Source organism: Lasiosphaeria miniovina (genome assembly GCF_030549165.1).
Source record: "Lasiosphaeria miniovina strain SMH2392-1A chromosome Unknown B0T26scaffold_8, whole genome shotgun sequence".
NCBI classification, from domain to species: Eukaryota; Fungi; Ascomycota; class Sordariomycetes; order Sordariales; family Lasiosphaeriaceae; genus Lasiosphaeria; species Lasiosphaeria miniovina.
In genome coordinates this window covers 4,033,445-4,059,029 of record NW_026848227.1, presented here as the reverse complement: position 1 = coordinate 4,059,029, position 25,585 = coordinate 4,033,445, and the positions used below count along the sequence as shown (strand labels likewise).

General features: G+C 52.2%; 7 protein-coding genes across 7 annotated transcripts; 1 reads left to right on the top strand and 6 right to left on the bottom strand.

Annotated features, from left to right (window-relative positions):
• Positions 1–1,449: 1,449 nt before the first annotated feature.
• B0T26DRAFT_681666 (Cullin binding-domain-containing protein) lies at positions 1,450–2,634 on the bottom strand (the record flags this gene model as incomplete). The annotated part of the gene is made up of 3 exons (XM_060440664.1): positions 1,450–2,087; positions 2,145–2,271; positions 2,320–2,634. The coding sequence occupies 3 exons, from the start codon at positions 2,632–2,634 to the stop codon at positions 1,450–1,452; spliced, it is 1,080 nt and encodes a 359-aa protein (XP_060290916.1).
• A 2,336-nt stretch (positions 2,635–4,970) lies between these two features.
• Positions 4,971–7,629, bottom strand: B0T26DRAFT_658888 (uncharacterized protein; the record flags this gene model as incomplete). Its single annotated transcript, XM_060438909.1, has 5 exons — positions 4,971–5,180; positions 5,277–5,870; positions 5,935–6,074; positions 6,125–6,925; positions 7,122–7,629. The coding sequence occupies 5 exons, from the start codon at positions 7,627–7,629 to the stop codon at positions 4,971–4,973; spliced, it is 2,253 nt and encodes a 750-aa protein (XP_060290915.1).
• Positions 7,630–8,708: 1,079 nt separating this feature from the next.
• Positions 8,709–9,725, bottom strand: B0T26DRAFT_657917 (ribosomal protein L18e/L15P; the record flags this gene model as incomplete). Its single annotated transcript, XM_060438826.1, has 2 exons — positions 8,709–9,294; positions 9,403–9,725. The coding sequence occupies 2 exons, from the start codon at positions 9,723–9,725 to the stop codon at positions 8,709–8,711; spliced, it is 909 nt and encodes a 302-aa protein (XP_060290914.1).
• Positions 9,726–10,370: 645 nt separating this feature from the next.
• B0T26DRAFT_681663 (ankyrin repeat-containing domain protein) lies at positions 10,371–11,910 on the bottom strand (the record flags this gene model as incomplete). The annotated part of the gene is made up of 5 exons (XM_060440663.1): positions 10,371–10,412; positions 10,445–10,856; positions 10,892–11,345; positions 11,394–11,651; positions 11,691–11,910. 5 exons carry the CDS (start codon positions 11,908–11,910, stop codon positions 10,371–10,373), a joined length of 1,386 nt encoding a protein of 461 aa, XP_060290913.1.
• Positions 11,911–13,341: 1,431 nt separating this feature from the next.
• On the bottom strand, positions 13,342–15,480 carry B0T26DRAFT_681662 (uncharacterized protein; the record flags this gene model as incomplete). Its single annotated transcript, XM_060440662.1, has 7 exons — positions 13,342–13,422; positions 13,457–13,662; positions 13,724–13,736; positions 13,801–14,193; positions 14,479–14,717; positions 15,045–15,210; positions 15,382–15,480. The coding sequence occupies 7 exons, from the start codon at positions 15,478–15,480 to the stop codon at positions 13,342–13,344; spliced, it is 1,197 nt and encodes a 398-aa protein (XP_060290912.1).
• A 7,415-nt stretch (positions 15,481–22,895) lies between these two features.
• On the top strand, positions 22,896–23,795 carry B0T26DRAFT_733751 (uncharacterized protein). The gene is made up of 2 exons (XM_060443164.1): positions 22,896–23,312; positions 23,388–23,795. The coding sequence occupies exons 1-2, from the start codon at positions 23,259–23,261 to the stop codon at positions 23,622–23,624; spliced, it is 291 nt and encodes a 96-aa protein (XP_060290911.1). The 5' UTR covers positions 22,896–23,258; the 3' UTR covers positions 23,625–23,795.
• Positions 23,796–24,702: 907 nt separating this feature from the next.
• Positions 24,703–25,278, bottom strand: B0T26DRAFT_681661 (uncharacterized protein; the record flags this gene model as incomplete). The annotated part of the gene is made up of 3 exons (XM_060440661.1): positions 24,703–24,750; positions 24,840–25,116; positions 25,250–25,278. The coding sequence occupies 3 exons, from the start codon at positions 25,276–25,278 to the stop codon at positions 24,703–24,705; spliced, it is 354 nt and encodes a 117-aa protein (XP_060290910.1).
• Between the last annotated feature and the right edge of the window lie 307 nt (positions 25,279–25,585).

The following is a 25,585-nucleotide window of genomic DNA, read 5'->3' as shown; positions in this document are numbered from 1 at the left end:
GTTTGGGAGACGTGGCACTGGACTGCGCTGCAAGGGGAAAGCAACAGATTTACGTCTCATGGTTGGCTGCTTGCTTGTGGTCCAAGCGATGGCGGTGGTGGCTGAAGACGATCCTGTCTCCAAAACTGAGGAGTTGCTGAGGCACAACTAGGTATGTTTGTGCAACGAAGCAAAGAGCGATAGTGCACCGTCGCATTTCGAACAGGCTTGGTTTCAACCGTAAGGCTGCAGACGAAGGTATCATCATCTGCTTGCTCGTTTGATAGCACTGTCTGGCCAACCGCTTATCGCCATGCCCATTAATGTACCCAGCCAGCCATGGAAGGGAATACAGATGCTGTAATATGCAGACAACCTGTCGTTTTACAACATATACGATTGCTTTTGCGATTGTGGAGAGTGGGCTCTCTGTTATCCAACTATTGTTACTCAATAGTCAGCTGCACATGGTTACAAATCTCCAAGTCCAAAAGAGAGAAAAGCATCATCCCACGCCAAGCAATGACATGACAGACCACGACCACTAGAGATACACGCCTGTTACTTGGCCCGGACCGAGCCCGGCCTATTGCCCATCTCGGGCACCTTATAACTCGACATTTTCTGACAGGATGGCTGGATGGAATGTCATGCATGCAGGGAACTTGGTGAGGATGAGGAAGAGCGGGGCAGGCCTAACAACAGCATACACGGTAGCGTTAATGACAGCTGACAATCGCCATGGCAATTGCTACATATACACCGTGATTGCCAATGACTTCCCGAGGTGATGTCGTCTTGGGAAAGCTCCTTATATCTAGTGCCACCTGGGTATTTCACTGCCCCTTGGCCAAGTAACGAACACATAGAGCAATGTATGGGTTTTCCAAACTCCGACAAGACAGCATGACCTTGAACTCAGATGGCGGGACCACTGCCTCAAAGAGCACACGTTATTTCTCGCTCATTCTGAATCCAGACGCCAATGCCGCACACCTGACAGGCCCTCCGCCGCTGACATGGAGGAAAAGCCACCGGAAAGGGCGGGGGGGGGGGGGGGGTTTATTAATAAGGTAACGTGGTATTATATCTCCATCTAAATGGAACAGCCGAAAACGCCGATTCAAGCAAGACTACAGAGCCTGAACGGGGTAAGTGCCGCGCGCAGTGGAGGACCTCCCGAGGCGATCTTGCATTGATCGGAAATTACTCAGAATCTTCAGCCATAATGTTCAGGTATAATTCTGTCTTGGCTCGTATCGGCTTGCCACAAATTTATGGTACTGGTGATTGTCCTGGGCACCTGATCCCGCTACCCAGGCCGAATAGCAAAGGCTATGCAAATTTCGTTCATCATTTCTCTTCCGATTACCTCATCTTCATGAACAAGGTAACTGACCCCGAGAGTCGGACCGCCTTTACCTTCGATCCAAACAATCACTGGCCCCCGTCAACCTCCATCCCGTCTTTCTAAGTTGCGACGAAGCCACCCCGCTGGCACCACGCAACAAAATCGTCGATTATACCGGGCCATGCCTGGTCTTCAGACCAGAAGCTCAAAGTCTCGTCCGCCATCGTCTTGTTGGCGAACTCGAGGGTCTGGTTCCACATATCTTTATTGACGCCCCGTTTGTACTTTCCTTCCTCGATCTCCCAGACTTCGTCGATGAATGTCTTCCATAATCTGAGCCAGTCGATATTTCGTGTTTTCCAATGGTGCAATTCCGGGCCCAACAGCATCTCCCAGAAGACAAAGGCAACCAGCGTGTCCATGGCTTTGACTTGGGGCTCCTTCCCAACGAAAAACACGCGTTGGTATACTTGCTTGAAGTAGGAAGGGTCATGGGGTAGCTTCCCAATGCAGGATTGCACATATCGCTTGTGAGCTGAAATGTCAACTGGAACCCTTAGACTCCGGTCGGTTTCTAGGGCGAGTTTACTCCAGCCTTCAACGAAACCGTCGCGCGAGATCTGGCCCAAGCCTTCGGCTTTCACGATTTCGAACACGACAAAAGCCTCGTGGTTCAAGTGATTTGCGCCTAGGGTGTTGATATAGCTCTCGATTGACTCTGCTCCCATCACGTTCTTGTCGGCCACTTTATCTTGGTCTAAGTGGACAAGGTTAGGTTGGACAAAAAAGGGTATAAAGCAACGGCAAAACATACTACTGAGAAAGCCATCGAACATTTGGCCCAACTTGTTCTCGACGGTCGTTTTGTATTCGGCGGCCCGAGACTCCTCGGTCTCGACCTCGCCTCTGGCAAAGTACCTGTAACTCGATCGCCGATTAGCCTTTGATACCAAGTGTAAAGGTCAATTCCAGATGTCACGCATAAAGACGAGGACCGACTTGGGCTTCGACTTGACGGCCGACTTGAGCTTGCGAAACTTTGACTCGTCTGCATTATGTGACTTTGGAAGAGATTCGGGATCTGGGGGCCTGTCTGTTCCAGACTGGGAGGAGATCTTGGCGCGATTTCTAGGTTGCGACGGGGTTTGTAACGACTGAATGTTGGTATCTTCGCTTTCCGTCTCAACCGCTCCATCGCCTTGTCCGAGCGACTTGGATTGTGTTCGATCTGGCCTCTTTTGGAAGCACGACGTGAAAATTTGCAGAACCATGACACGAGAATCCATCGAGTCCGAAGATGCCATAGTTGTAGCGCAATGTGTCGGGACGGACAGAGGCTCATGTATGGGGTGGGGGTCAACTGCCGTCCGATCCAGAAGGCTCCACTGGGAACCGTGGATGGACCACAGCGAGATCTAGCTTCAGCTTTTTGGCTGGGGAAGCTTCCTCCCGGCCGAGAGTGGAGTAGGGAATTGGTGAGGCATGTGTGAGGAAATAATGCAGCGTAGGAAAGCTAAGGAGAGATGGGGCAATTTTTTTTTTCTTGCTGTGTCGCAACGAAAAGATTATGAGACACGGTGTCGCAGTGCCGATCGCTTCCAGAGCCCGTCTGCATGGAGGAATTAGGGGCCCTTTCCGGAGCGGGCCCGAGGCAAGGAGAGGGGGGGGAAGAGGAGGGGGGAGGCAATACGCTGTTCCGGCGATTGTTCCACGAGCGGGCATCAAGCCAAGATAGGGCAGATGGGCAGAACGGCGTATCGCCGAGACGGAGCAGACTCACTGGTTTACCGCTGTATCGAGATCGTAGTTGGCGCTCTTTAGAAACTGCAATGTTTGTCCCAAAGTCAGCACCGATCAGGAAGAGCAAGGATGGAAGGGCCGTCGGTATCGGGCCGAAAGAGAGACAGCGCGGTAGGGCGGGACGACAGTTGACCTACAGCCTGCGCGCTCTCCCTGCTCGCATTTGTAAATGCCACAAACTGAGAGGCGAGTTTCCGCTGCACCGTGGTTGACGGCATTTTGACGGCTGCTCGAAACGCGTGTCGCGGGAGAGGCACGAGGCAGGCAGGCGACGAGCCGGACACGACAGACACGGGCACGGGCACGGAGGGACGCGCGGGCGGGTGGACACAGGACGAGACAAGATATCAATCGGGACGTGGAACCAGCACGGCAAGAAGCAAGCTGGATGTCGTCGCAGCAGTTGTCAAGTGCCCGAATGGAATCCGTATAGGTAGCTGGGATGCAGATTCGGTCGCAGGGTCATTCACGGCGGGGTTCCCCACTGCAAGCGTTCCTTCGATGTGTGTTGGGTCCAGGCGGGCAGCGGCGCGCTCTCTCCTAGAACTAATCGAGCAGTCGAGAGGGGCGGCGCGCGCGAATGTCACTCGCTCGCTCGCTGCACGGACAGGCAGACGGGGCCCAATACGCTCACGCTTGCTGCTTGCTGGGCTAGTCAGTGGCGCTGCGAGGGGGATCGTTGAGGCTGGGAGCGACGGAGTGGTCTCGCGCTTGTGGATTTGAATGTCGCCAGTTAGCTTGCATAACACTGCGCCTGAGAATCCGCGACGGGGGAAAAAGTCAGACTCCGGGGCAGAAAAGCAAGCGAGGCTGAGAACGTCATGGCGGGGGTGCAGCTTCCTCATATGGTGGCGGTGGATAAGGAAGTAAGGCTGCCGTGGAGAGTCTTGGCAGCCGCTCGGTACCTCCAACTCCACCAGTTTACCGACGAGTTTAACGTACCGAATTTTTATTTCCCATAGGCATTTTACCTCTTGCTCGCCGCGACCAGGGCACGCAGCCAAAACTGAGCATCTTATCCCACGTAGTAGGCTATCGCTTCGAATAAAAGTACTTGCTTAGCTGTCAATGTATGACTCAAGTAAGACAGTCAATGAGAAGATCAAACAACCATTCATGTCCTTTCCAAGGTCTGGTGCGGTACGAGGCGTCAAACAAAGGAGCCAAATCCCAAAAGAAGGGTAGAGGCCTTCCTCCCTGCCTACCTTACCAACCTTGGGTAGTTATATATGTAACCCCAAGTCATGTTCATGTACCTGGACAACAATAGAACGATCTCCAAATGCTATCTATGGCTAAGAAGCATAGGTAGTCAGGTAAGCCCCTATGTGCAATGTTGGGGGTTGCGCAAAAGCTAACAAATACAAGAGAAAGACAAAAACGTCGACCAGAGGGTATCGCAAAGGTATGCCAGCTGTCCCTGCTGCGAATATACGCAGCCCTTACACACGCCAAGGAGGAAAAGAGAACACATAGGTGGCCTGGAGAGCCACATCGGGCTTGACATAGCCTAGGACATGCCGCCGACCCCCTCAAATCTAACAAAACTAGACCCGCCACCTCGTCGCCTATCTGGAATCTCGACCGTCGGGCTTTCCTCGACGCCTTCGTCAGCTTCGTCAATGTTGTCTCTTGTCAGCCAAGAGAACCCAAATGAGCTGACTGTGCTTCGCTCTCTCGCTCCCCCAGAAACAGCTTCTTGGCTCATGCTCACTCTGGAGCTATTCAAATTATATGGGTTATCAGCCCTCTCCACGGACCGCTTCTGCATCTGTATAACCTGGTCTGTTGCCCTCTCGGCGCAGCTCCGCCTCTTGGTACCGCCATCTCGAGAAGGCACCTAGTCACCGAGCGGCATGCCCTCCAGGTCGTCGAGCAAACGCCGCCAATTATCGGCAAGCATCTCCGAATACTTGACGCGCTCCTGGGCCCAATCCTGGTTCCAACGTGAAACATTGTACTGAGTATGCTGGAAATATGTAAGCTCGTCGCGAAGACATTCCTTCACAAAAACGGACCGGTTGTGCTGATTGACAATTGACTCCTTGTCCTGCATCGATAGATTCGTCAGTTACTCGCAGTTACGTATCGTTAACGTGTACAATGGTCGAGAAGGAGGGTTTGCTAAAGAAAACAAGGGACGCACCTTGATAATCGCTTCAACGACCTTCTCTATTTCACCTGGCTTCACAAGACCGTCAGACTTCGCACGGAGCGCAGAAAGCTTCGACTCGTTTGTTGCAATGCGCCGTTCCAGATATGGAATATTATCTTTGTCGAGTCTTTCCCTGCGCTCGAAGAGGTCCCTTAGGCTAACCAAGGCGTCACGCTGACGCTTCAGGTCTTCCAGGACCCCTTCGTCCCATGCGCGCGCCTCATCCTCCATCAGAGTCTGCGATGTGCGCAAATGCTTGCTCATCGCCTGGAGACCATCATTAAGGAGCGGTACATCATTTGTATCCGTCGAGTAGGTGTCGGCACTGGCTTCCGTAAGAGAGGTCAGAGACATGGCAATACGGGCATGATCTGCAGCCACACCCTCGGAACGCTTCACCAGCCGGTCCATAATGTTGCAGATGCTGATGTACAGCTCGGAGCTACGACGGACACCTGCACGCGTGCGATTAAAGAGCTCTTCAAGGGCCGGGGACAATGAGTCTTCAAGCCCCGGGGGCAAAGACCTGTCTGTGAATTCGTCTTGGACTGAAATGGTGGCTTGCTTCCGCCATACAGAGAGTTCCTGGCTCCGGTCAGCAATGCGATCAACAATGGGCAAAAATAATGCTAGGAAGCGGCACACTTACTGTTGGCACAGTTAGGAACATAATTACCAGCTGCTCCAAGCCGAGAATAGGATGCCGAACAAGAGCATTTAGGAACCTAGCCAGGCCGCGACGCCGCTTCTCGATAAAGGCGCCATCATTGGAAAGGTGATTACCGTTGACTGGTTATGATCAGCAACAAAGCTCAAGAACCGCGTGAAGATCTACCTACCAGCAACTCTCTTCGGCGGCAATAGCGGCAACACTCTAAACGGATATCTTTTGTGTAAACAGTCCAACAGCCAGACAAAATCGCTGTAACGCCGAACTACTTTACTGGCTCTCCTCGAACTGGTGACTTCGTAGTTGTGATGCTGGAACAGGAAAAGGCCCTCCTTCTCTGGCATCAAGGTCACCAAGATGGTCTCTTCAACCACGTTCCCAGTCCGCCCACCACTCCCAATGGTCCGGGTAGGAGCTGGAACGGGCGGCTGGTTCCCGGTTGGTTCCCGAGGGGCCCCTGCGACAACGAATGGATTTGATATTGGGTTGCTTGACGGGTCAACGAAGCTGCTAGTCGATGCCGGATTGTTGCCGTCAAAATACCCCCACGCGCCCGTGTTGCCAATGGAGCCAGGAGCGACTTGGGGAACGGGATCGGCGCCGCCGGACGCCACGGTGCTGGTAGTGAAGGTTGAAGTCGTTCGGCTTGGTAATATCGCTTGGGGGCTGGTGCCATACAGTCCATTCCCGTTGACGCTCGCATCCGAAGTCGAGCTCGGTATTCTGATGCCATTCGATGCGGCGGGCTCAGGCCCGTGGTTGTGGCCCTTGTGCACGTCGGGCGTGTTCCAGGGGTCGTCAGGATAGTCCATTGCGGACTTTCTGACAGCGCGTGACTGTTTCGACGGGGTGGACTTGGGAGCTGCGGGTGGGGTTACAGGTCGCTGGGGCGGTTTCGCCGCGAGCTCAGCAAATGGCGGCAATGCGGGAGCACTGTCAACGAGACCGGGGAGCTTTGGGAGAGGGAGATCTTGTGGTTGACGTAGCGAGGTTAGCTTGCGTAGGTGACTGAGATAGAATCCACTCTAGCTTGACGCCCAGTTTCCAGTGGGCGACGGCAATCTTGGGGCGAAGCATCCGAGGTAAATGACCACGAGATTGGGCACGATAAGATAAACTGGGCGGTGGTATGCGATGGGAGCAAATCGGCAAATGCCAGCACTCACTTCGTCGGCGCTCGTCCACACTATCCAGACTGACGGTCTCGCCCTCCTGCGCAAGGCCAATCAGGGCAAGAAGAACATTGAACTCGTTTCTCCCCAGAGAAGGATCGCCGTCACCCCCACCAGACGAAATGATGCTCATGATCCGTGCCTGCTCGTCGGCGCTAAGCTTTCCAGCCGCGAGGGTGCGAGCGATTCCGCCAGAGGTGACATGGCCTTCATTGCCATTTTCCCGAACAATATTCTCAAAAACCTCAATGTAGCTGTCGGGCGCATCGGAGGGCGGGAGCAGATTGCGGAGGAGGTCGGCGCGCGTCGGTTGTTTGCGTGGGGTCGGCATGTGGTCCCATGGAGAAGCGGCTCGGCTTTCGTCGTCATCGGCGAAGAGCGCTGTCGTTGTCGACTTGGTCATTGGAGCCTCGTCTTCAAAGAGAGACGAGCGGCTGTTCGCGAAGCTTGCGGCCGCCATAACGGGCGAGCCATTGGGTGGTGAGCTGCCAAATAGAGACATGACAAGAAAATTGCGGGTTAAGAAGTTAAGTCGATTAAGAAGATGTTACCGACGGGTAAACTAAGGTTATGATGGATGCTATTAAAGTCGAATAACAAGGACGCCGAGTCGCGTTGACAACTAGCGTCGTCATGCAACTCGTAATGCGGGACGCAGAGGCGTAAGTTGATGAAGTGGATCAATGACGAAGACGGAAGTGCATTCTCGGGAAAGTAGAAATAGGTGGACGTGAGGACTGTTGCGCGTCCTGGGATGCAGCTGTAATTGAAGCAGTGGTCGCCCGACGAGCACAACCGAAGATTACCTGGGAAGTTAGGATCCAGGTTGCAGGCGGATGAACTGAGCTGAAGCAGTCAGCGGAACAGCTCTAGTCCAAGGAGAGACGGGGGTAGCTCGCGATTTGGAAGGCGCTGGTGGCGTCGCTTGGCCAATAATGTCCGACTACGGAATCCTCCCGTAATACGGAATACAGTACGGATACAGTCCAATCCCTACGGTTAGCGCGGTATTGCCCGCTCTTCGACACGCGTCTGGGTTTTGGCGACCAAATCGACCGCGAAAAGCCATATATTTGCCAGGCAAACAAAATTATAGAGAAACAGGGCCTTTAATTCCATTACCGATAGGGTTTTCCCAAATAGCTACCTAGGTAATGGCTCGTAAGTACCTTGGCGGTTCCTCAATGAGAAGCTTGTAGGGTTGCCTCAAGAAAGTAATGTAGTTTAGGCCTGTCGGTTCCAAGTGTAGAGGGCTCGCGATGCCTCACGATATTGGCACTCTGGCACTAGCCACAAGCACGCTGGTCCTCAGCTGGGCTGAATTATTCAGAAATTCGACATTTACTCAACATAACGAGCCGCACATTAAAGCGAGATGCTTGCTGGATCGTGGGTTAGGGGGCAGAGTTCACTTGGTGTAGTAGTATGGGAGTATCTATCAAGACACGAGACGACGTGAGTTTGATAAAAAAGGTTGCCAGAGAACAACCACCAGTATTTCCCCCTCCCCCCATTAGTTAACTTGTACATTTTATATAGACTCTGCGTCGCCCAAATGAACCTTACAGTTTGTACGGTAGTCTAAAAGAGCTTCACATCCAACTCTGCCGCCCCCTCATCCTTAACCTTGCTCTTGTAGATTGTCTTCTTCTCTCCAGGCACCTTGAAGTACAAACTGGGCGACTCGCCCGGCTTGAGTTGATGGCTCAAATAACCCCGGTGCGCCGGATCCCGATAGTATTCGATGTCCCAGCGACCTGTCGGGTCAGGCAGGCGGTAATAATGTTTCTGGGTAGCTCTCGAGTCTTCCAACACCGCATCGACATGTTCCGGCCCGAATGGTAGAGGCTTGTCTGTACTAATACTGTCGCCGTACACCAGCCGCTTGAGGGACTCCTTTGTGTAGTATCTTGTCACAATCTTGCCACCAACAGACTCAATTGAAGTGATGGCGGCGGCGGAAGCCCGTGACACCATGATATCAATGGGGGTCTGAAGTGTATCCTTGCCGCGCGCGAGAAGCTTGATTCCGTCCTTCAGGTTCTTGCCCACACAGCCAGACAGAATGAGCTCCCTAGGGGTGATTCTTTTCGTTGGGTCGAGTCGGCCAGCGTTGATGAATGCTTGGACGCGGTCGAGGTTAAGTTCGGCCATCTCTGGAGCGCGACTAGAGGCCGTTAGTTCTCAGGTAACACGCAGGTAGCTCATAACTTGGAGCGTGCAAGTGGCGGCGGCGGCAACAATAAGGCAGGGAACGGCGTCTGGGAAAGCGTACTGGTTCACGAAGCCTTTCTGGCCATGGCTAAAGATCAAAGGTGTCTGGCCACCCTGGAACCACGGGTTCACTTTGCCCTTCTGCTTTTGTCCATTATGACCGCGGCCGGATGTTTTGCCTTTGCCTGATGAAGGTCCGCGACCCTTGCGAATGCGCTTGTGGTATGCCTCCTTCAAGTCGGAGAGGCTCCCGAGGATCGAGGCGCTTCGCGTCTGCACCGAAAGCGCGGCGAAAAGGGAGACAACCGAGGTCGAGCTCGTGGGTGCTTGAATCAATGCCCGGCAGCACCGCGCCGCCTGCGCAAGCGGTAATCTCGGGGGCATCGCTGGCTTCGTCGTGGCAATTGCGGTGCAGGGTTTCGGAACTCGCAGGGCGATGGAAATTCGCAGTGCCAGCATTCGAGATTGGCGCTAGCAATGGTGGGCCATGCACTAGAAAGGCACCTTGGTGGTGACTAAGCACCCGCACCCGAGTTGCGTGCTCCGTAACTCCGTATTATGTCCTGCATCCGTATATACGTAGTACAGTACACAGTTCCTTAGGTACGGGTGTTCTGCCCTGGCCGAAGCACAACAAAGCCAGACATCGAAACCCCTATACGTATATAACAAATCGTATTGGTTTGGATAACATGCGAGGAATAAATGGCGGCGAGTTTGGGGAGATGACCAAAATCACACAAATGACTTACGGGGTACAAGCGGGGGATATCCATACGGTGCTTTCTTTCCATGGAACAATAACCCTGAAATGACCAATTCCACCGATAAACATTAGCCGGGGATTAGGTACGCAACTCACGCGGCCTTGATAATATTGTCTGTTTTATCTCTGCCTATATGTGGTCTTCAACCTGAACATTTGTCCTTCGGTGGCTCCTCAGCAAAACCCTCGCTTTACCACGAAACTTTGGCACCAAGCCAAAGAATAACCCACCACCATGCTTTCGTCGGAGTCGATTGTCATCTTCACTCGGGCTCAGATCGGCCACCTCCAAAGCCGTTCTGTACCTTCGAAACCCCTTTCCACCATTTTCACCCACTAAGGACGCAGTGGTGCCTTTGAGCATACTCTGTTCCCAAAGGCTCTCGGATATGGGCTCTGGGACAGTAATAGCTTCTTGATTCACATCTGCGCCAGCATCGAGGAGCTCGCGAATACACCACTGATTCCCCGACCAGGTCGCCGCAGCCAGAGCACTGCAGAAGTATCCAGTGCAAAGCTGCAAATTAACGTCGGCGCCAGCACTGGTTAGGTAGCTTGTCATCTCAAAAGCCTTGCTGCAAGCAGCTGCCGCAGCGAGGCAGCGTCCAAAGTCTCCGGATTCGATGGACATGTTGACATCGGCACCCGAGGAGATGAGTTCACTGATGCACTCGATCCCCGCGTCTCCCCTCGAAGCAGCCGCCACGAGAGCACTGCCGTAATACCCGACCGAAGCCGTCTGTTGACGTCTGCACCGGCTTCTTTTAGAACACGCAAACAAAACAGTCTTGAATTCCAAGCAGCGGCAGCTAGAGCACTGCCGAACTTCTCGGCATCTGACGGCCATTGGGGCAGGTCAGGCTGAGCGCCGTTGCTGAGCAGGAGCTGTAAACACAAGGAATGGCCTTGGAGGGCAGCTGCGACCAGGGCACTGCTACCAAACTGCTGAGGCGGGAAGACTTGGTTGACGTTGGCGCCGCGCTCGATAAGCATTCTGGCGCACTCCAGCTCGCCGCTTGTTACGGCAGCTGTAAACGGGCTCCCGAATTTACATTTCTCAAGCTCAGACAATGGCGACTGGTTGACGTCGGCGCCCGCCACAATCAGAGCAAGCAGACAACCCAGATTCCTGCTTGACGCTGCGTCCGCTAACGCGCTCCCGGAATAATCAGGCTTCTTGGGACCCTCGAGCCGTTGGTTGATCTCCGCTCCGGCTTCGACCAGGGCTCGCACGCAATCTGCATGCCCTCGTGCGGCAGCAGCAGCAATAGCACTGCCAAACCTACCCGAAGGTGGGCTGTAGTTGACATCGGCACCTGCAGCAAGCAGGACCTGAAGACAGTGAATATGCCCGCCTTCCGCTGCTTCGGCCAGCTCAGTGTCGAGCCAGCCTCTCCCGTAAATCGCGCGATTAGGTCCTCGAATGTTGACATCGCCACCACGCTCAATAAGGATTTTGAGGATATCCATGCTCCCTCCAGATGCAAATGCAGCCAGAGCCGACGCAAAGTTACCTGTATCGAGAACCTGGTTGATGTTGGCCCCTGCTCAGAGAAGCAGCTCGACGATTTCTTGGTTGCCACGGTGAGCTGCAGCGGCCAGAACGCTGCCGTACATCTCAGAAAATCCTTGTTCGTTGACCACGGCCCCGTCTTGGATAAGCAACCTGACAATATCGATGTGGCTGTGGTAGACTGCGGCTGCCAGCGGACTCTGAAACTGATGTGATCGAGTATACCTATGCGGGCTGCCCCAGCCCGCCCCCTGGGACTGCAAAAAGCGAAACCATTCTATGTCCCCCATTGTTGCCGCTTGTGTGAGAGCAGATCCATAATCTTCACTGCCCTGCTCTTGGCTTGTAAGTGGCCGAGCTCAATAAGCCTACGGCCTGTCGCAATGCTCTCAGGTCTATCCCCGGAAACGACTTCAAGTAGAGTCTAGTGTTTGCTGTTGACCGAAAACATGACCACATCATGCTACTAGTCCTTGAGGAGGCCGAAGAGGCCGAAGTGACGCATTGTGAATAGCGATTGCCTCCCAGGCGCGATAAAGTCGATTGTGGAACGATCAAATGGGGAGCTCGGGGGACATTTTCCAAACTCTCCATCATGAAAGAGATCCTTGTACCACGTCTGGTACTGCGCGCTACTGTTCGACGGGGAGCCCAGAAACTCTTTCAACAAAGCAACAAGACTTGAGTTTGTCGAATCTGCCGCACCGTTTTCTTGTGTCTGGACGTGTGTTATATAGTTGTACCGCAAATATAGTTGTAATGGTCGGTCCGTCTTTAAGAGATCTAGTGCATCTGGCCTCACGCTTGACGCAGAGGCATCTTGTTTGTAAGCTTCAAGCAGCAGCCTTAGACACATCTTTGCAGCATAGCAGTGCGCATCTCTTGTGCTCCAACGTATTGACGGATGGCTTGAGAAATAATGGCCAACAGAGGCGTGCGACAGACACCAAACCACTCCATGCTCCGGATCAGTGTCAGTAGTTAAAACATCCGGCCATAGGCCCATCAAATAGGTCTCGTCAATAGACTCCCTTACATCAAAGACGTCTGATTCGGGGTCGACAATTCGGAGCGCAGGGAGTTCCTCGCTGGAAAACAGCCGCCTTTCGCTAGACACTAGTAGGAGAGCCTGCCTTGCGAGCGCTTTTCGGTCTTCCGGCCATTCCTCGTAATCGGTGTAGGCTTTCTAGTAAACGTATCCTAGTTCTTTATAGACTAGTGATACTAGCTCTTCGCGTAGTCGGCTGGCTTCGGCTATAGTAACGAGATAGCTAAAGTGGTTTAATGTTGATGATGCCCATAGAAACCTATTGCGGTATCAGCATATTGCAAACGGTGGCTGAGTCTTCTTGGGTATACTCACGATCCTTCACTGAGACGCACAATTTCGTTCCGGACCTCCCGGAATTCAGACAAGTTTCCGCCGAATTTGTCCTCAATTTCCGAAAATCTTGTCTCAACAAACTACCTCATGTCGAAGATGGTTTGGGGTAACCCGTAATCTCGCCGAGAGGCATTAATCTCGCTCGCTCAGTGTTGAAGCGATATTTGGCAGTTAACAGAAGACCCTAGTGTAACGAAGCGCCGAATCTCAACGTTTTCTCGGCTGGAAACCAACACTCCTAGCGGCTTCCTCGAAAGCGCCAGTAAAGATTGCAGTGCGCTGATAAGAGAGTCGAGAGAGTCAAGCTCCAGTTCGCTCAGGCCATCTAGAACCAACGTCACTCTGGAGTATGTCTGAACGACCTCCACAAGCCACTCTTGATACGTCCGCAATGTTGGCTATGGATCATTAGGCCCGTCTGCGTACAAAGGCCAAGAAGTCAACAAACTTACAATCTTCTCCGATAGCCGGGGTGAAGAGATAAGCAGCTGTTGGACGAGACTTCTAATGACTGGCTGGGGAACTCCTAGCTGCCAGTCGGACGCGCTGGCGTGTCCGCAGTAGAAGAAGACAACCCCTTCGGAGCCTACAGAGCCTGTAGCTTTATTTCGCATGTGATCCACAACCCTGGATGCAAGGAATGTTTTGCTAGTGCCAACTAGACACGGACAGTTAGCATAGAGCCTAAGGAGCAATTTCACTAAAGCATATGTACGTACCTGAGCCCTGCAGCTAGAGGATTGCAGACTCTTTGCTTAATTCTCAGCTAGCAAACTCACTGCGCCGTAGTAGCTACTCGCAGGCCTGGGGTCCTGAAGGCCGTTATATCGTCGTGCTGACTCTCGTAGGGTACATTGGAGATCCACCCGAGGCGCTCCTCGTCGATGTCGACGTCTCCCGAGTTACTATTAATGCTGCTAGAGCCGTCACGATCATGCCTAATTCGCCGGACCTCGGGCATCTCTTGCATCAACTCAACAACCTCATCATCGATGTCCGTCGTCTTGGTCCTTTTACAAAGACGTGCAGCATCTTCGAGCTGGCTTGCGAGCGAGTACAACCTCCCTAGAGACGCAGTGGTGGTGTTCAGATTCGCCAGCTTTCGAGACGTTTGGGTGGTTGTGGGTGCCAAATCAGCTAGCTTTGCAGGCAAGGTGACGTCGATCACGCTGATCATCAACTCCGGATACTCGAATAGAGTCTCACGGAGACGTCATGAAGTTCAATAATCGCTTCGTCAGGAGTTTTATCGAGGGTATAGGTGAGATTATACACCCGACCACGGTTGACAGCGCGAAGGGCTAACTGTAATAATTTGGGATTGTTGTTCTGCTTCTGGTTGTCCGGTTCAGAGTCCGGAGAGAGAGAAACGACCAACTCAGTGATCAGTCATAGTGTCACTACCTAGGCAGTAGGTAAGTTAGATATCGCCAACGGACAGGAGTCGGTTGTCTCACCTTCATATAGCCAGAACTGCAGCCCACGGGAGGTTTGTCTGGGGTGCCAGGAATATAGACTCGTCGTCTCCAATTCTTTGCAAAGAGTTTGCGATGTCGTCCGCATGTTCGCGCTCAACTACGTCCGATGGGCCGCTGAATCTGTCTTGGATTTTCCAGGACAGCTTGAGTAGATTATCAAGCTGTTCGGAGAGGGAGCGCATGCTAATGTCATCCGCGTCGATGATGGCCAGCAAGGCCTCTGCCGTCGGGGTTTCTTCAGGAAAACCAGGTGAGTCTTTTCGGATTCCCGAAGCATCGTTCCAAAAATCGTGGTCTCGTCTGCTCGCCTGAAATACGTACTCTTCTATAGCCTCGAGATCGTGAGTCATGTTAGTTTTGAGTTAGTCTATCTACGTTGCCTCGACGACTTCGCCTAAAACCAAATCGGCCAAGTTCCCCCGAATACGCCCAAGAAGAAAACATCTTTCTTTCTGAGAGCCTGAAACCTGAGAGTTCTCAGCCCAACGTATAGCCTTAGCAGCGACTCTCCTAAGCTGCGAGAGATCTGTAATAGTCAGTCCCCACTGATACCACCTCCCACCGGTATGTTGGTCGAGCGACTGATCGGCTAGGTTGTCGATATCTTTCAAGATATTTTCAAATACTCTCAAGTCGAACTCAGAGTCGTCCGGCTCGGAGCCATTGATGGAGTCGCCTGTCCCTGGCATATAAGGCGCATCGTCGGAACCGTCGGAACCGCCTGCTGCCTTCACATCCGAAGCACTTTCCCGGTCAGGTTCCCATGGTAGAGCGCGAAGCGAGAAATCATGGATGTGACTGGCAACGTGCTCGTCGGATTCGAGATCAAAAACATTTGGGTTACGAAGACACAAAGGACATGAGGTTTGGGGAATGATGGAATTTTCACACAGTCCTACCAACAAAAGCAATTCTTGGGGCAGAAATGAATCCCTGTGGTGCTCGATCATGTGGCTGTTACAGTCCAGCTCATTGCTAAAAGTGAAATCTTCGTCCATGTTGTTGGGCTCGAGAGAGCAATAGAAGCAGAACCAATTAGTGACGCCGTGATTGGTTTTCATGTGCTTCAATCGCTGTGGCCGTTTGTATGTCTGAGCCTTGGCTAGTATGTAGCACAGGACGCGTTGGGGGTACCAGTGCGGGAGACCCTCCGGCGGCCGTATGGCTGGCCTCACTTTGGAATCTTGGGCTAAGAGTTTGCGTGTTGATAGCTGGCTGGGGTAGGGGGGTTGATTCTGAGGGTCTGGAGCCCGCAGTAGGCCTTTTACCCCCGATGACGGTATACGCCCGAAGTCAACAAAAATCGGGATTGACGATGTTCCATCTTTGGAAGCGCTGGGTAATGGGCGAAGACTACCGCAACACTTATTGATTAGATATACCTAATAAGGTCACGATTACTAGACGGATACCAAAACGGACTCTATATTAAGCTTAGCTTAGTACTCGCCGCTTTGTTTTCAGAAACTACATTTATTACCTCGCGCGCCCCGCTGTAAGTGGGATACACCTAATAAAAGATACATAGAATATGCCGTAGAATACTTCTTATTTTGAGAGGTTGGGGGTATGCTCGTTACCTATATACTAGAAAGCGGGTCAAGCGATAGTTCTGCCGCTAGGTTATCGGCTCCTAACTAATCGCTCCGAAACCTATCATTCTACCTAGAAGAAGTCTACTAAGACTGGTATAACCGTCTTTTCGATTAATTATATCTCTCTATCTACCTAATAAAGACCACCTCGTCCGACCGAGCCTCCTGGCAACTATTTCATTATTAGGTTTATTGACCCGTCTATCGATGTTAGCTTGATCGCTCGGTCGGCCCTTAGAGAGTTGGAAAAAAAGCTCGAGTAATAAGAAAATAGCCTTGGTCAATCGCAGCAGGACCTCGGCCGACGGGAATCCGGCCTGACGGCCTAGCTAGAAGACTTCAACCTATAGTTAGTCTAGTCAACCTCTACGATCCGAACACCCCCAATTTCGCTCGTAGTAACCAGACCCAACTCACCCGAAATGGTGGAGCATATACCCTACTCGCTGCTAGTTAAAAAAACGAGGCGGAGGAAGCAAAATGTTGAGAGAGCTCCAAGCTAAGTAAAGAAGGCCCTTTCAGGTAAAAGAATTATGGATTTCACTATTAACAATATCAATATTACGCTACGGGCCATCCTTGGCGGAAAGGTCGATGTAGATGCCGTTGGTTAGTTTCTCGTGTCTTGTCTCTATTATGCGGCTTGGAAATTTCATACTAGAATGACGAAGATTTGGGGTAGTGAAAGAGCGGAAAAAAACGAGACTAGAGATGTCAAATCAGCTATGTTACGAATCCCTGTGGAAATGCACGACGGTGGGACACGCTCGGTTTGGTATGGACCAATTAGGGGCGTCCCATAGAGTGGACTAATCAGGAGTGTCCCAGGGTCCCGAGGTTCGGGACCCCCTGAGATCGGGGACACGGGACAGTGGGCCCATTATTATTAGTCCCACAGTTAAATATATTATCACGGCTCAGTCAACGTAAAGAGACAGGGCTGCAGTAATCATCGCTGAATTCGTAGAATCTAAAGATGAAGAAGGAAGCTATGACGGGGACCGCGCAGGGCGCGGGGAAATGGGTAGTTGTGGGCCACGTGATACGTCAGGCACAGACCACACTCTAAACAGGAGCCTGTCCAGGCCATGCCGTGACACTACCCCCCCGGCGGGAAAGCTTCGCCCCGAAGCTTACGTAATTTTCATGATCCATCAATCTATTCCGTAGTTGAAGACAGTCAGTTGGCCAGGGCTGTCAAGGGAGGCTGACAGTCCTGCATAGACTGCATGTGTTGTTATTGTACAGAGCTGTCAGAGCGCGTAGTGGCCTGACAGGGTGTTGTGACAGGACCGATATCTGATTACTCAGATAGGTCGTTGATGAATTCGCGATCCATACGGTCCTTCAGCTCGCGTAATTCAGCTAAAGTAAGGTATTCGCGACCAGGAACTGGCTTGGCAATGCCGTCAATAGGCTTGACTGCAAGGTCGAGAGAAGCAAGTTCGCCGATATCCATCGGGGTTGCATGGTTGTTCGATTGACCACCGTTGGAATGGCTGTTGTACGAGCCTGAGCCAGGGTTTCCAAGCTTCTGAAGTAACTTGACGAAGTCATCGTAGTTCTTGGGGACAATGACCTGGGTATCAAGCCGGGTACGTGTGACCTTGTTGAGTCCCTTGCGTAGTAGGGAGATCTTTGTGTTGTCAGGCCACGTGTTGGCTTTGGCCTTGTACATCAAGCGTTCGAAGCGCATAAGGAATGCCGCGACGCCTTCATTGTCTTGCTGTCGGCAGCTATGGAACTTGTCCTCTGCGTTCTGGACTTTGTTGGGATCGTCATGGAGTCGCTTGAGCTGATCGATCAAGGTCTGGGGATCGTAATCATCGTTGTCTTCAGCTTCGGTAAGCTGAGGCATTACGAGAGCCTGGACCTTGGTGTCAAGACGACCGTAGACGTAAAAGAATTGAGCCTCATGGTTGCCAATTGCTGCTCCATCGATACGAAGCTTTGCTTTGATTGACGGGAACCAAGTGTCCCAGTTGGTATCGGAGCCAGAGAACTTTTCGGTATCAGGAATGCTAGGCTTCGGGCGACTGTTCCGGCCCGATAGAATCTCTGTAAGCATCGTGATGTTGGTCTCCAGAGTCGTCAGTCTGGTCGTGAGGTTCTCGAGGGTCGCGTTGTGACCGTTGACGATGTGTTGCAATTGAGCGATCTGATCAGCCGGGGTCACGGCCATCGTGAGGATCAGGGTAATCGGCTGGCTTTGAAGAAAGGTCCGATTGCTAGGAAGGAAAAGGATGTCGAATAGAGGGTCCGGCGGTCCGCTGCCTGGCCTTGGATTCTACTCTCTTGCCGCTGCCTTGAACACACGTAGCTAGAAGCTCCCCAAAGGTGTAGCAGGGAAGATTTCGGTCATTACCAGTAACCTTGGCACTCAGGGCGTTAGGTCGAAGGTGGAGGTGGAAAAAAGCGGCGGATTCCGCTACGCGCGACCGTGGTCGTGCGAGCCACAAAGAAAACGCGGGTTCTTTCGGTCGATTGAAGAAGAAGGAGAATAGGATCCAGGCTTCGGTAAGGAAGGCCGTAGAAACGATCTTTAGATTATCACGGCTCAGTCAACGTAAAGAGACAGGGCTGCAGTAATCATCGCTGAATTCGTAGAATCTAAAGATGAAGAAGGAAGCTATGACGGGGACCGCGCAGGGCGCGGGGAAATGGGTAGTTGTGGGCCACGTGATACGTCAGGCACAGACCACACTCTAAACAGGAGCCTGTCCAGGCCATGCCGTGACATATATACGATAACCGTAGCCACGGTCCTAGATATTTCTTGCTTGGTTCTTCAAGCAAGTAATATACATTCACTATACTTATATACTTTGAGTAGTATTCCGATTTGACTATATTACCCGTACGATAGGAGCTTGCCATTTGTTCTATCTTCATAATTACCAACCCCAGTGTCACGGCAAGTGCAGACAACTCTGGAATAGTGGGCCCGACCCGGACCCCACTAGACTAGATGGCCCGTGCACCCCACGTCCTATTTCCCTGCGCCCTGCCCAAGCTTTAGAAACTTCCTTTCTTCTTTCTTTCCTTAGCTTTAGATTCTACGAATACAGCGACCATATTGCAGCCTTGTCTCATGCAGTTGACTGTGCGGTGATACCCAGCATTCTGTAGAGCCCGTGCTCCCTTACAGACAGACGACCCAAACAGTGGACTCTGGGTTAGAGAACACTAGAACTCTCACTTCAATACTTTTTCGTGGATGCCCATTAGGTCGAACGATGGGATCTCTGAAGGAGGCATGTGGGGCGTCTAGTTACATAAGCATATCAGTTAGCATTGACGAGCCGCGGCTAGGAATCAATGAGCTCCCTGAACGAATGTCATACATGGGAAAACATCCTTCTTAGAGTCGAAGTTCTTAAAAATAAGAACCTCGTCATCTCTTTGACCTCCGAGATAGTAGAACTTGTGCCTCGAGCTGTGCATCATATACATGGTGGGCCCGGTATATTTGCGTTGAACGTGATCCGTCTCGACGAGATCAGTGACATGATGCACAGTGCTCCCATCGCACAAAGCAAGTGGCCAGTCACCGATTTCTCTAACAGGTGGGCGCCAAACACTATCTGGCATTAGCGAAGAGCCCGGTAAGTTCGGAGAGAATTGAGAGTGGAACTGTACTTCACAACTCGAACGCGTCCTCGAAGTAGTTGATCTGCTTCATCCTTGAACTGCAACTTGATCCGGTTTAAAACGGACGTGGGACTCTGGTCTGTGGGGTTGCTAATCAGCTCTTGACTTGCATAGGTTGAAAAGAGCTGTCAGCCAAGTTTACCGATGTGTAATTGCGTGGCTGGCCAGCGAAAGTCCGTGGGGTCATTTATATCAATCTGACCAGGGAGTTCGGGCTCCGTGTTTCACAACTACTCAAATATTAGGTCTAATTCTGCAGTTGATGACTCTTGTCGTATTGGAATGGCGGAGCGCCTTGGGCGCCTTACGCGCCAGTTAAAGACAAAACATTGATCAACGCCGTCTAGGCTAGCGCGAAGAATTTCTTCAACCTCGGGAAGATATATTTCTTCTACAATCTTGCGGCTAAGTTGACCATGCCTATTTTGGCCTAGCCCACTTTTGGTCCATGCACAAGCCACCATGCACTTACACTACATGTGATCGATCCTTTTTCTTCAACACACCGCAACTTCCTCAACACAACACCAAATTCCTTCAATTCTACTACATTCGAGAGCCCTTTCACTAATATTTCCAACGATGCCTCAATATAACGAATTGGAAATGCTGCAGGCTATGCAAAAAGTCCGGGAAGGCGTTCCGTTGCGGCACGCTGCGGAAGAATGTGGCGTTCCAAGGACTACCCTTCGCAACCGTATGGCCGGCCACAAATCCCGCCATATTGCATTCGAACACATGCAGGTTCTTCCGCATACAACGGAAGCCCGGCTCGCCGAATGGATCACCCTTCAGGGCGCTCTCGGCATACCTCCAACGCATGCAACGGTCCGGGAATTTGCCCGCCGGCTGGCCGTGGACGGAGGCAAGCCGGAATACGTAGGACCGAAGTGGTTGCGCGGCTTCATGGCCCGGAACCCGTCAATTCGGACCCAGCGGGCACAAAGCATGGATGCGGCCCGGCTCAACGGCGCCACGGTCCCGGTAATCACGGCTTGGTTCAACTACCTGGCCCCCCCGGCTATCAAGCTGATCAAGCCGGAGAACCGTTAGAATAAAGACGAGACTAGCCTTCTTGAAGGCCAGGGTGACAACGGCATGGTTCTTGGATCTGAGGAAAGGGCCAACAACAAGAAGCTAAAGAAAAAGCAGTCAGGATCACGGAATTGGACCATGTTCGTGGAATGCATCTCTGCAACGGGCAGTTCAATACCTCCTTTGGTGATCATGAAGGGAAAAACCTTACAACAACAACACTACCCAAGCAAAATGGGTCCCTTCAAAGGTTGGAAGTTCCATACGCAAGAAAAAGGCTGGATTGACGATGAGGGTGCGTTAAAATGGCTTCAGGAAGTCTTTCTTCCTAACACCCGTACGGCCAACAACGAACGCCGGCTCCTCCTTGTTGACGGCCACGGTAGTCATACAACTGATGATTATATGTGGACCTGCTTCCAAAACAACATTCAGCTTCTTTACTTACCGGCACACTCATCACACGTGCTTCAGCCACTTGATTTGACGGTTTTCTCGGTCCTGAAACGGGCATACCGGAAGAGGTTTAACTCCTTACCCCGGTGCTCCGATTCAACGGCCGGCGCACTATGTTGATCTGTCACCGGGCTGCCCGGGAAGAAGCATTCAAGGAAGAAAACTGCAAGGCAGGGTGGTATGCTACCGGCTTGTGGCCGGTAAACAAGCTCAAGCCACTCACGAGCCCTCAAGTGCTAGGAAATAGCAACAAAGCCGGTAAAAGTACGGCTGTAGCTACTCTCGAGGAAGAGAGGGATACGGCTCATCAACAACAACAGTTGCTTGACGATTACGGTACTTGGAAGACTCCCAATAAGGTTACGGACCTTACGATTGCTTTGGCCAAAGTAAACATCAGCTCCCCGGCCCGCAGGGCATGTCATCAGCTATTCAGGAAGGTCAGGAAGGCATTCACCCTCAGGGACTTTGAGCTGGCTAAGCTCAGGCACGAAAATGAGGCTCTGAAAGCTGAGCTTGAGAACAAAAAGGGAACCAAGAGGAAGAAAGTGGAATTAAGCCCAAATTCGAAGTTTGCCTCGATAAAAGACATTCGGCGCGCGCAGAGGGCAGTGGGGCGCGATATTGACAGCTCTGACGAATCAGAAAGCTCGGAAGAAGAGGAAGAAGTCAAAGGTTGTATAGAGATTAGTTGATTTGGCGATATTTTACATGCTTCTATGTGGGGTGTCATTCATGTAAGTGGGCGGCTCAGCACGGGCCAGAAATGGGCTGGGCCAAAATAGGCATGGTCAACTTAGTGAATTCGGTCACTGTTGTCTTGTGGTTCAGGACCATGAAGCCGTGGGTATCGACTGAGAATTTATCGAGGCCTCCACGAATATCTGTCACGTCGACTTGATGCTTCTCGAAGACGAGGTTGCTCACTCGCCGATCCGTGGCATTGAGAGGTAGGTCAATAAAAAGCTGGAGGCCTCTCCTTTTCGTAAAGCTTTTGCCATTGAAGGTACTTGAGCTCCGCCGTGACAGTGTTTATGATGATTGTGGCGCAGCCGTCTTTTGCGGAAAGACCACTCAATGGAGTCTGGATTTTCGGATGGAAGTTAGACGGGGAGGGTGGGGGTTCGAGGAAGGAGGACAGAGGGACAGAGGGACGGAGCCGAATTCATGTGGACGTGACCGAGCAGAGATGGCGCGGCCTCCTCCTCATCCCACAACCCTTAAATGCAAGAATCGGGTCAGAAGATACACATAAGCTTGGCATTTATCACAAAGTTGCACAACCGGGGTCTATCGGGTGTTAATCGCGGGTATGGAAGAGTGTGTCACACAGGACACCCCTTCCAGAATCATTCAACCTATAAGAAGGCCGCGATAACCTGACATGAGGGTGGCAGAGGAATTAGTACTCACGACAGCTGAGCAGAGCGCATGAAGCACAGTGCGAAAATGTATCCAATCATAGATTGTGGCTTGTCCTAACCGGGCCAACAGAGCAGGCCCCTACGTTCCAGGCCCAGTCCTCCTCTAGGCATGAATAGGCCTTGCTCTTCCCAATGGGATTGAGAGAAAGTAAGGACCTTGAGACCAAAGTAGATTATTGCGTACCAGCACTTCGTTCCAGGCCTTCTTGCCCTAAGAGGTCAGGCGGGTGTTGATCACGGGCATGGAAGGGGGTTCGATTCTCGACAGACCACCTAGGTACTTAGATACAGACATTGGGAATGGGGGGCAAAGATAGCATTCTGTTTCGAGCGAGCCTTCCAAGGCCCACTTTCCAATACAACAGGCACCAGCAGCAGCGATCCTTTGACGCGATCAGCTATCCAGCCTGAGATCCTTAGCCATTAGCCTGCACATCATAGTCACAGAACCTGATAGTCTCCCCGCCGGCATGTTTGTTTTCCACATGCACAATCTCCTCGTCCTCAAAGATGCAGTCAACTTGGTTGCCAAACACCATCTTCCAGGGGCGGATTCGAGCGTCCTTCTGCTCCATCTCCTCGACCTTTTGAACCCAACTGTCGGGGTGCGAAGCCATGCTCTTTACCTCCATTGAGACTGGTCACCTCAGGAGCCGGTTGTGGAACAGGCTAAAGAATGAAGAGGAAATTGGCTCATGAGATACTAGTAGTGATTAGAGGTGAGATGCTGGCAGGATGACATACCTCGTGCAATTCTGGGTTGTGCTTTTTGACCTCTGCGGTTCTAGTCGCTTGCAGTCTTCTGCGATGGCAGTCAAGTTGCATGGCAAAGCGGGCTGTTGTCAGGCAGCAACTGTCCTGGCTAACCTTGGTACCTATATATACCTGAAATTGAGATCAAGCTGGTGCGATCGCGACCTCTTATTGCAAACAGATCTCACCGGACCAAGGTTCTTATCAAGACACGGCAGCCCTCGATAGGCTCTGCGTCGCTTTGGAGATTGGCCTTGTCACGCAATCGCGTTGGGTTGCATCTGAGAGACGACGAGAGTCCAATAGTTAGTAGAGACGCAACATCTAGTCCGCCCTAATTTGCGTGTGGTATGTTTCACAAGACGGAAGCGCATGGGTAACAGGTTAGGAATCCACGGGATGATGTTGTTGGAACAACGCGCTAGTCAACCACAGATGTGGCGGTGGAGGCGCAGGGGCGCAGGGCCGCCGAACCTAAATAAGTGGCCGTAGGCCACTTCCACCTTCCTTCTTAGATCTATATAGACATCAACGAAATCCAACACTTGAACCACCAATATACGGCGCGCAGCGCGCCCTGTTGATTCCAGTACCGGTACCTGGTGATTCCAACAGATGCCCTGCAAGGTGGGGAAAAGACTCGAAAAGGGAATGCGGTGAGTGAATAGTTATCGCCAAGACCTTCTGGCCGCATTCACACCAATTGCAAATGTGAGAACCTTGTACATGTGGTGGCACAATCAGAGTCTCACACTCATTCCTGGCATTCTCAGTGACATGGGCTTGACCACCTGATTATGGAAGTGGGCGTTTTGTGCCCAGTCATACCAGTTGTTCCCCCACTTTAGTCATTTCTAAAATCGCATTTGTTACGAGGCGGGCAGTGTCCTCCCCGCCTTCAACCTTCGCATGTATAGTCTTTCCCCTGATAGTTTTCCTCATCCCATCCTTGGCAAGGTTCTCGAATCAATATTAGAAACCCGATGCAATTTCCCCTCCGCTGGTGTTTGCGTCTGCGAATACCGTCTCGCTTCGTTTCCAAAAGAGCCATAACACCTTCAGCTTCCTATACCCGTACAGGCACTAGTGCCACTTACTATCCCTCACGAGCAATGTTCGTCTCACAGTTGACCGTTGCGTCGACACCGCCGTTTGTCGTGGCAGTCACGGGAGGAGGCGTACGCAACACTGTTCATCCCCCATTTGCAAAATATGATGGCTGACTTTAGTTTCATCCCAGCTTTACAACTCAGGTCTCGATTACAACTCGGCCGCCGTACTGAAAGATGTGCTTCCCGATTCGTTCTCACGTGCTGGGAAGGCCCCAATTGTCGTCCTTAAGGCGGCCGAAAACCTGCCCGCTCAGTACGGTCCCTCGCGGTAGCTTATTCAAGGGCTTTGGGCTGGCAATCGTTCTGTTGATGTGACGTGTCTGTATCTCACCGGAAGTGCCTCTCGGGCCGCTTTCCCAGCTGCCTCGATATCAAGATCGGGCCGCAACTGCTCCGGAAGGCCGTAGAAGTACCCGCCTTCGTCGTAGTCCTTGGGGCTCGGCAAATCACTACAATTGTCCGGGTGGACGTATCCGTCCCTACGGGCGACCGTCTCGAAGCAGTAGTTGGGCTCGCTGGTGCGAATTCTCATGTGCACCACGAGCCAGACTTCAGGCACCCCCGGCCCGGGTGCGGGGCTGTAGTTACCAGGCGCCGAAGCAAGCGGCCTGCATGTGGGGGCATGTACACAGTACGCTGTACATGCAGAGGTCGAGTGATTGTGTAAAACCTTCCGCAGTTCCACTCCATGGGAGGTCGGGTTTTCCCCCTCAATTCCTCTCGGCAACCAGAGAGGCGCACAACAGGCGCACAAGACACGCCGCCGCCATTAGGGAACACCAACTCACCCCCTCCACCCCCTTCACCCCCTTTTGCCATAGCCTCGACCCCCAAGCACGGAGAAAAGTAGTAGTGACCATTTCATCTGTCTAGGCTAGGCATCCCCGCAAGGCGTACTCATCTCTGTGCCAGCCGCCTCACGTCTTGCAACGTGCAGCGATATTATTTTACCGAGGTAAGAAAGCCCCCTCCCTCACTGCGCTGGCCCCCGTCTTCAGATTTCCTTTTTTTGGGCCTTTGCTGTTCAAAAATACACCCTCCGCCCTCCGTGAACCGTGTTTTTTTTTCTTTCGCCGC